Source organism: Fringilla coelebs (assembly GCF_963513975.1).
Source record: "Fringilla coelebs genome assembly, chromosome: 6".
NCBI lineage: Eukaryota > Metazoa > Chordata > Aves > Passeriformes > Fringillidae > Fringilla > Fringilla coelebs.
In genome coordinates, this window is record NC_140034.1 from 36,789,525 (window position 1) to 36,799,297 (window position 9,773).

Genomic DNA, 9,773 nt, shown 5'->3' on the forward strand with positions numbered 1-9,773 from the left:
CAGGAAGACTTTGGCTATTGTGTGGTCTGGCTGATTACGGGGTGCTGTTGCATTCCTGTGTGACACTGGTCATTGTTAGAGGCAGAATCACGGATCCCTAACCTGCTCCAGCGTGGTAAATCCTGTATTTTTTCTGTGACAAGCTTCTAATAATACACTTTGAGAAAAATTCCAGGGTGATGAGATTGATTTCCAGTTGTATGTTAAGTAAACACCTTCCCACCCCATCCGAGAGGGTAAGACATAAGCCTTCCTTCTCACAGCAGTCAGGTGGTGGCAAACAAGCCTTCTGCAGCAATCACATCCTTTCCATCCCAAGCAGCATCCCTGCTGGTATCAATGCCTGTGACTGTTATCTGGTTTCTGCAGTAAGGGCTGTTTGTGTCCAATTCATGCCCAGCTTTTGCTCCTTCTGCCTTGCTGTGTTGACAGGTGCCAGTGGTGGCCATTACGACGACCGGGGGAGGGACGAGGTCACTCACAGCCATGTACGGCAGCCTGCTGGGCCTCCAGAAACTCAACCTCCTCGATTGCATCTCCTACATCGGGGGGTTATCGGGTACCACATGGTGAGAGTGACCCCAACAACATTTATGTGCTCTCTGCTCAATACTGTTGACTCTGTACAATGCTATTAGCTCATATGGCACTTAGCAAAGCAAAAGCATTTCTATTCTGCCCACAGTCTACTCTCTGTCCACCTGGAGCAAAGAAACAAAACATACTGAGTAAGAGATCAATCACCACACTCATCAACTGCTTTTGTCAGCACACTGACTCAGTCTATGCCTGATATGCATCTTCATCTAAATGCTCTATTCCCTTTTCATATTGTGTCAGTTATACCTTAGACTAAATACAATGAATTTGTCTTTAGACTGGAAATTGAAGAAAGATGGGAAGAAGAATTTATGCCTGCCATTTGCTGGTTATTCTCACTTCCATTTTGGATTTACAGTGCATCTCCCTCTGGTAAAAGATGTATTTGGGGCTAGAGGAATTAATATTGTCACAAGAGGCCAACAAATGATATCAAGTTACTGACCTTGGAGAGACTGCAGATATGGTGGCTTGTTGTGAAGTGCTCTCTTCTCCCAGTGGGCATAGAGCAGATGATGTCATACTTGAAATAACTGAAGTATTTAATCAAGTAGGTTCTAGGTACCTCCACTCCTCTACACCTGTTTGGAAGTGGAGAATTTTTTTTCACTGAGTTGTGGGTCACTTTATGTAAGTCCAAACTTCAATGGTAGGTTTTTCATTCAACTTCCCTGTATGTACGTGGTGATCTGAATGTACCTGTCTGTGTTATGATTTCAAGGGGACAAATAAGAATGGTCATATGAGGACATGCCCAAAACCTCCCAGTTTTCTTGCTGGCCCAAGCCATTAGCAGATATATGGGAACAAATGCAGGACCAGAGCAGAGTAGAAGTGACTGCTCCCTAGAATACTCCCTACCTTCCAAAAATAGATTTAATGAAGGCTTGTGGAACCTTAGAATTTTGTAGCCTTGGGTCTTGGTTTCTTTTCTCCCTTGAATTTCAAGGTAATTTTTGAGCCCATTTTACCACATCCAAACCAGGAAAGCTTGGAGGTTTTGTTTGCTCCTGAAATGAGAGTATTTTAAGTGTGAACCCCATAAGAATTAAGAAACAGGCAAATAGGTTGCATGTCTGTTTTCTGAAAACAAACCACAGCATTATGCCTCTTTCATTATTTTCTACTAACATTTCTTCAGGACCATGGCAAACTTATATGAAGATGCTAATTGGTCACAAAAATATCTGGAGGATGCAATCAAGGAAGCTCGCAAGCAAGTAACCAAATCCAAGATCTGCTGTTTTTCTTTGGATTGTCTGAAGTACTATTACAATGACCTGATGGAGAGGACTAAAGAAGGACATAACACTTCTTTCATAGACCTTTGGGGTCTTGTCATTGAATCCATGCTACACGATAAGGTATTGCTCCTTTCTTCCACATAACTGCTGAGCTTCTATAGCTCCAGTAGAGAACAAAATAAATCCTGGATGCCATTCACTAATACTGAAGCAAATAATTAGTTTAGCAGTTGATTAAATATTTTATATTCAGATCCATTATTAAAACACTACTCTAGATTTAAAGAGAGGTTGACCTTGAACTGAAGGAGTCATGTCATACCAGTTAAAGGTATTCTTTCTCCTTAAAGAGAGAAGTATCCTGCAAAAAAATATTTTGAATTGTAAATAAATAATTTTTGGACATGACCTATTCTGACTCGAAGAGGCACTTAAAAATTCGAATTAATTTTTTTCTCTAACATAAATGAAAATATGCATTTATAAAGTGACCTAGGTATAGACTGCGTATGGTTCACATAGTGAGAAAGACCATTTTTGAAATATGGCACCAAGTTTTAAGAAATTTTGTTAATTTCAAAAGAGTGTATCTTAAACAGTTTCCTTCTGGTTTTAGTTTATACAATGAAGTTTTAAATTGTCATGTGCAATAGAATATATTATTGAATATGTATATATTTGCAAAATAGCTTAAAACATGATCAATTCTTTGTTAAGACCCAGCCAAGGAAAGAACTTAACCTTTCACTTAGCTGCATGATTTTTCCTGGAACTGTGGGTTGGTGGTTTTTTTTTGTTTTTTGATTGTTTGGGTTTTTGTTTGTTTGTTTGTTTTGGTTTGGTGGGATTTTGTTTGTTTGTTTGTTTTGGTTTTTTTTCTGTTTTGTTTTGTTTTTTTTTCTGACTGAATCTACAATAAACTTCTCTGCATATCTCAAAATCTGAGAACCCATATGGGGTGTAGCTGCTTCTTATGGGATGCTTGCCAAGTTTGGAATATCCCATGGCAGATATTTTGAAACAGTCCAGTTACCTGGGAATGGAAAGGAGAACTTGGATAAGGCTGGATAGGGCTGATAAGTCACATTATATTATTTGAAGTGCAAGTTGTTTTTCACCTCGTTCCATTAACCCTTTTTATTCAAAACCAGAAAGACGAGCACAGACTCTCGGACCAGCGTCAGGCAGTGGATAACGGCCAGAACCCACTGCCCATCTATGTGGCCATCAACCTCAAGTCCAACTACAGTGCCCAGGCATTCAGAGGTAATGGTTATGATTTAGATTTCTTAACAAATTTATAATTTAAATTATCTAAACTAAGATGATATAGATATAAACAGCTTTATCAATGCAACAGTCTTTTCATTCTAATTGCAAATAAAACCCCCAGTAAGTCATTAAATTACCAGATAATAGTGACCAAAACTAAAAAAAAAAAACAACCCAAAAAAAACCCTAAAAAAAAATTCCAAATGTGTTTCATGTTTAGAATTTGAGTTCTTTATTTTGCTAAGAGTGGAAACTTAATTATACCACAGAAGATGTCAAAGTCACAATTTATCCTGTCACAAAAGCATTGGAGTTAAACAAATTCTTCTATGGTTCCATGTGGTCTTATTTTGAGCAATTAAAGAAAAAAATTTAATTTCTGGGTCTAATGTCAGGAAAATCACTATTTCCTCTACTATTAGTTTTCACAGTATTTGTTTAAGATGAGCAGCTTGGTGCATGACACAAGTGAATGCTAAGCGCTCTGTCGCTAGAGCCCTAAAGGAAACAAGTTATGTATGAGCAACACATACTTTGGGATAATTTTAAGTCAATTAAGGGAATGCCTGTGGTTTCATTCAGACCAGGCTTTTTTGCTGGAGGTTGCTCTTTCACAGCCTGGAACTGTCCTGCCACAGTGTGGAAGGACCTCATGGTATCAGTACTGCTGGCAATACAGATACAGCCATGGCTGGTGAACAGCACGCTGTGAACAAGCCAGTGTCTTTCTCATTGGGTTTGCTTCCTGCAACTCTTCTCTTTAATGTCACCTAGCATGCTGTCTAACATACTGCTTTTTCATGGTCTGGCTGCTGTTGCCATAGAGTGGCTGGAGTTCACTCCTTATGAAGTTGGCCTGCTGAAATACGGAGCGTCTATTCGCGCAGAACACTTTGGAAGTCAATTCTTTATGGGAAGGATGGTGAAGAAGCTCTCAGAGACTCGGATCTGCTATATGCAAGGTGACTGTCACCTTGGGGAAAGGTGGTCTGCTGGAGAGACAGCTGGTATGGGCCAGCACATGGTCTGTGATGGACACCACTGGGAAGACACTGGCAGACAGGTTGAGCAGGTGTGAGTTTACACTGGCAAGGATGTACTCATGAAGTATGCCCACAAAGGCATCTGTACAAACAGAAAGGAAGTATCCAATGGGGACAGCTGAAGGTATGTATCAATTAAGATTCTTCTGAGGCCACTCCATCAATCAGCTTCTATTCCTCTTTCATGTTATAGGCATGTGGAGTAGTATATTTTCCATAGATGTGATGTATGTCTGGAATTTGGCTGCTGATTCAGAAGATTTCTGGTGCAGATGGACCAGAGACAGAGTAAAAGATATAGGTGAGATTTTAAGTTGTTTTGCACCACCCTGTATTATTTATATTTTGAGAAGATGTCTAATGCATAAAGAAATGCTGTCAAAATCAGAGAGTAAAAGATGAGGAAGGAAAAGCAGAGATGCCAACTAAGAATTTTTTCTGCCTGATTTAAAACTAAATTGCGCTTCTTTGGAAAAGCTGTGTAAAACTGTACCTTTTCCTGAAGGCCATACAGACACAAAACCAGTCTCTATCAGACATATAAAAATAATTTTGTATCAAAAACACACCTTGAGATTGTTAAATTAGGATATGGTCTTCCTTGGCCGGTAATAACATGGGTAGAGAAAATGGCTCTTGCAGAGAGCTGATTTCTCCTCTGAACTACCCTTGAGGAAGGCTTGGTCTTGCTTTTAACTGCACAGGGAACCTGTAGTGACTGGTCTCCTAACTTACTTGATGCTGACCCTGGGTGACACTGACATGCATTCTGAAAGTGTCCTATTGACAGGTCTCCTGTATATTTTGGGACTGCTCTCTCCCCTCCACCACATGCTACACTAGAGGTGGGCATCATTTGAGGAAGCTTAGAGTGGAAGGTGATCCTTACTGCCTGGCAGCCTGCTGCCTGCAGGTAGCTGGTCATTTAATTCACTGTCTAATGCTGAATTTTATTTGGTGGCATAGACCTTAAGGGCTTATAACTATGTTTGATTAACTTTGGAGTGGGGGTTGATGATACCTGTTATTATCAGTCACTCAATTTTTCAAAATATTGGTCATTTCAGAAAACTATCCTAAACTTACAATTTCTTCTTTCCATCTTGCAGCAGAAGAACCCTTTCTGTCTGTGAATCCCTATGAAGTAGACACGTGTCTGTTCACTCCCTCAAGTGTCTTCTCCTCCACTCTGCGAGATGTCTTAACAGGACGTCCAACCATTGCACAGTATCCCAATTTTATCAGAGGCTTCCAGCTGCATAACAAGTACCTGGAGAGTGAAGGATTTTCTACCTGGAAAGGCACAGTAAACCAGCATGTTTTTCAGCAATATTCTAAGAAGGTTTAATTTTCAAAATTCACTTAGGATTTCCAACAGAGAGGAAGAGATGAGACTGTTTTCTGAAATGCCACTTCTCCCTTTAAAAATGAAAGCCAGATTTGAACAGCATTTCAGTTTTGGTGGGGGGTGTTGAAGAGTGAAATTGTATCTGGCTGTCTGGAGATTATGTTCCTGTGGACAAAGTGAGCTCGGCCTAAGGCAGGAGGAGAGATTCCCCTCCAGGGGTAAAGCAGCATGAGGTGCTCAGGAAGGGGGAAGGAAAAAGCAATAGCATGTCACTCCTGCAAAAAAGTACAGCTAGAGTAAGGGCAAAATTCTTGATTCTTTATTCTTTACCTTCTTTCAGAGCAGAAATCAATTCTTGTGTTTTATTTGTTGTAATGAGAAATAATTACGTTTCAGACACAGTGATAGACTCCTTCCCAAATAAACTGATGGAAACAGCAGACGATGAGCTCTCCCTGGTTGATACTGGCTTTTTCATTAATACCAGCTACCCACCTCTTTTGAGATCGAAGAGAGAGGTCGATGTCATCCTCCATTTGAATTACAGCGGAGGGTCCCAAACACTGGTAAGAAAAGCCATGGTATCTAGATCTTTTTCCTTCATGGCCTTTTGGTGTCTTCCATTTGTCAGGTAAAACACCTAACTTTTCAGTACTGGAATGTGAACTAGATTGTTATTATTATTATTATTATTATTATTATTATTAGTAGTAGTAGTAGTAGTAGTAGTAGTATTTAGATCCCTAGGCAATTGATTTCTCAGTAACTAAGAAGGATATTAGAAGATGATGATGAATATAGGCATTTCAAAATCATCAAGGTCTTCACTGCAGTGGATCCAATAGTTTTTAAAAATTGATGGATTATATTCTGGATTATATTATAAACTGATGGAGTAGTTTGAAATTCTGCTGCTGATTTTATTTATCCTGGTACTGAACAAATTACAAAGGCAATGGAATGTCCTGAAAACGCTTTAACAGACTAAATGAGAAAACCTGTCTTGGCCTTTATATCTCAAACCACTCCTATGGAAACGTAGGGCTAATGCCAGATTGATTAGTAATTTAAAACAGTATGTTAGTGTTGCATATATAATGACAATAATACAAAAATAAGCATAGGTTTATAATAAATATAGCTGTTAATGGTTTTTTTATGAGGTCACAAGATATGATGGTAAGTGTGATTATTAAAGAGGAGTCATTATCAAGGAACACCAACTATGTAGAGGACAGACTGGGAAAGTGGTAAATAATGAAGAAGACAATGATGCAGAGTAATCTGGACTGATGTGTTCCTTCTCCATTCTTGCAGTTTCTTTGCCTTTCCCTTCTGAACCTCTTTCAATGGAATCATTAAATCAGACCTGTGGGTTTTGGATTAATTTTCAAGTTCAGAGAAAACGACTGTTTTCTTCTTTTGCCTAAAGCAATGTGGAAAATAAGATAAGCTGGTGTGGTTATGATTGTCTCCATCTGAAATTTAATATCTTGAAAGAGGAAGATTCAAACCTTGGGATATTAGCTGCTGCAGTTTAAAATATCCAGGTCTCTCTATCAGTTTTGATTGTTTGTAATAATTTTATATATATATTTTTCCTTTCATCCAGCCTCTGGATCAGATTGCGAAGTACTTTACGGAGCAAGAAATTCCGTTTCCCAAAATTGAGATAAGTGAGGAGGACAGGGAAAACTTGAAGGAGTGCTATGTGTTTGAAGAAGCTGACAGTCCACAAGCTCCAACAGTACTTTTCTTTCCCCTAGTAAATGACACCTTCAAGAAATATAAAGCTCCTGGTGAGTCATCTGTGATAGCAAATTTAATAAATGTTTTCCTAGTGAATTATTTCAATTTCATACCTAATGTGTCTGTCACTGTCATCTCTGACCTTTCCAATGCCAGCATGAGTCTCATCACTGAAAAAAATAACTGCTCTGTCTCAGGACATCTGAACTATATGAACTCCAGAATCTTTCTGAAAGCACTTGACATAATTAAAGCAAGGCAATTATTTCACAAAAACTACTAGAGGTAGTATGAAAGCAAAAAATTCAGACACTTCTACACTTTGAGGGTTAGATTCTCAACACAAGACGTTTTACTCTACAGACATGGACTTGTCATGCACTGCTGCTTGCAAACAAAGACAAGGAAAAACCTTCTGCTGGTTTTGGTGTGAAACCCATTAATTCAAGTTTTTTTCACATATTTAAAAGTTATCTCCTAGACTGGGGTTTGAGTGGGCAGAGATCTTTGGTGTTAATTGAATTATGAGTGCATTATTAATTGAATTATGCACTCATAATTCAATTAATTTAATTAATTGGATTATGAGTGCAATTATTTCTCCTGAACTTTCAGGGAGGTGTCTGTTATTTTATCTAGAACAAGAGTATCTGGTTTTCTTTTTGCTTGTGCTTTTCTAGTTGGGTGAAAAAGACTATGTAATCCCAGCAGTGGTCTAGCATTGCTGCTGCTAATGTTCTTCTAACTTCAAGCTAGAACTCAACACAACTTTGAGTGATGTTAATGTCAAATGATGTAAAATCATATTTGGACAGAGGCTTGATCCAGATGCTGAAGAATATAGTGCTACTAGCGCACAGTATTTTTACTTGCCTCTGGCAAATTATATCTTTCCTTCCAAGTCTCCCTTTTCTACCTGTAATTATGTAAATGCTGATAGGAGCCACATACTGCAATAAAACCTTATTGGTGCATCTTCTTGTGGTTTGTCGCCTTAGGTGTGGAAAGGAGTCCTGAAGAGATGGCTGAAGGCAAAGTTGATGTCTCCAGCATCCTCTCCCCATTTACAACAAGAGAGGTGTGTTTCAGTGAAGAGAATTTTGACAAACTGGTGAAACTGACAGATTACAACGTCCTGAACAATGAGAAGTTAATCATTCAGGCCTTGCGCTTGGCAGTGGCACGGAGGAAGCAGAGGAATTATTAGCCACCACACACTATCTTCAGTCTTTCACGTGGTATTTCTTGGGTTGTCTATGGTTTGCTGAGGTCAAGATGTTTGATTCTTATCAGTGATACTTGCAGTGAAAATCACATCATCCTAAGGACATTCTGGACTCCACCCTATTTACATGGCTCTTCAGACAAACAGATTGGAATTTACAGTGGTTTAATCCAAAATAAACTTTAAAGCAGTAAATTTGTTTTTAGTTTTGTTACCAAGTTACTTTACTAATTGTTATATATATTCAATATAAATTATTACAATGTTGTGGAAGATAATAATGAATTATGTGGCACATTAAAATTTGTATCAAAAATAGTATTTATATGGTGTGTTTTCTGTGTGGCAGAACAACAATCCCTTGAACTGGAATTTTTTTGGTAAATAACTAATTCATTGTGCTGGTCTTCCTTATTTAATTATTGAAGCTTGCCATCTATGATTTGATTTTCTGTCCACTATGAGATTTTTATTTAACTGTCTTCACAAGTCTTTGAAAATAAGTTTCTGAAGTTAGTATCAGCGTTGTTAAAGTTTATACACTTTTCACCATCAATAAAAAGTTACCCCTCAATTAGATCATCTTTGTTTCAGGAGATCAAACATGTCCTCTCTGAGCTGCTGTTCCCAGAAACACTTACATTCAGCCTAAGCAGTAGATGTGTTGCCCAACTTTCCTTCACTTTTCTCTTGGAGTTTCTGCTGACTGTCCTGTCTCGCTCATCTTAACCTGCGTTTACTGTTCCTGAAGGATGACCTTGTGACTTCTCCCAGTGTTTCATAAGATGGGAAGTGGCTCCTAGCTGTTTGTGCAGAACAGGGCAATACATGAGACCCTTTACAGACATATTTTTCACACCTGTTCAACACTTACAGGAAAAAGGTCTTTGCAGGGATTGTTCTGGGATACTGGTTTCTCATTATCAAAAATCCTAGAGGTCTTCTGGGGGACAGTAGTTGCCAAGACTCCTCTCACAACTCTCTAACAGGCAGATCACAAGTTCAGTCTTTCACAACATCAGCCTTGCACTGTGGAGCTGTGATTCATGAAGAGATTAGTCACAGGAGCTCAGAAAATGTTTTGTATTATCTTCCTTTTGTTAATAAAAGATTTCTACTGTTGCGAGGAAATTCAGACGGTGAGCAGGGCAGAGTTAGTGTTGAGATCAGGATAGTCTTGATTATCATCAGAAATGACAATTTTTTTGTATGGAATGAAGTCCTAGGTAATGGATGGTAGAAAAGGGTTATTTGATTTATTCCTAAAGAAATAACCAGCTGATGGGGCATCT

The 9,773-nt window shown here is 38.6% G+C and overlaps 1 protein-coding gene across 1 annotated transcript in view; it reads left to right on the forward strand.

Annotated features, from left to right (window-relative positions):
- The window catches only part of LOC311154591 (cytosolic phospholipase A2 epsilon-like), a gene marked incomplete at both ends in the record, with an annotated part of 32,325 nt that extends 23,862 nt beyond the window's left edge, over nt 1-8,463 (forward strand). The window contains 9 exons of the mRNA XM_084207225.1: nt 433-569; nt 1,742-1,964; nt 2,996-3,110; nt 3,941-4,078; nt 4,353-4,460; nt 5,269-5,460; nt 5,904-6,073; nt 7,120-7,306; nt 8,255-8,463. Coding sequence (XP_084063351.1) covers nt 433-569; nt 1,742-1,964; nt 2,996-3,110; nt 3,941-4,078; nt 4,353-4,460; nt 5,269-5,460; nt 5,904-6,073; nt 7,120-7,306; nt 8,255-8,463 — 1,479 coding nt within the window. The remainder of the gene's footprint in view (nt 1-432; nt 570-1,741; nt 1,965-2,995; nt 3,111-3,940; nt 4,079-4,352; nt 4,461-5,268; nt 5,461-5,903; nt 6,074-7,119; nt 7,307-8,254) is intronic.
- Between the last annotated feature and the right edge of the window lie 1,310 nt (nt 8,464-9,773).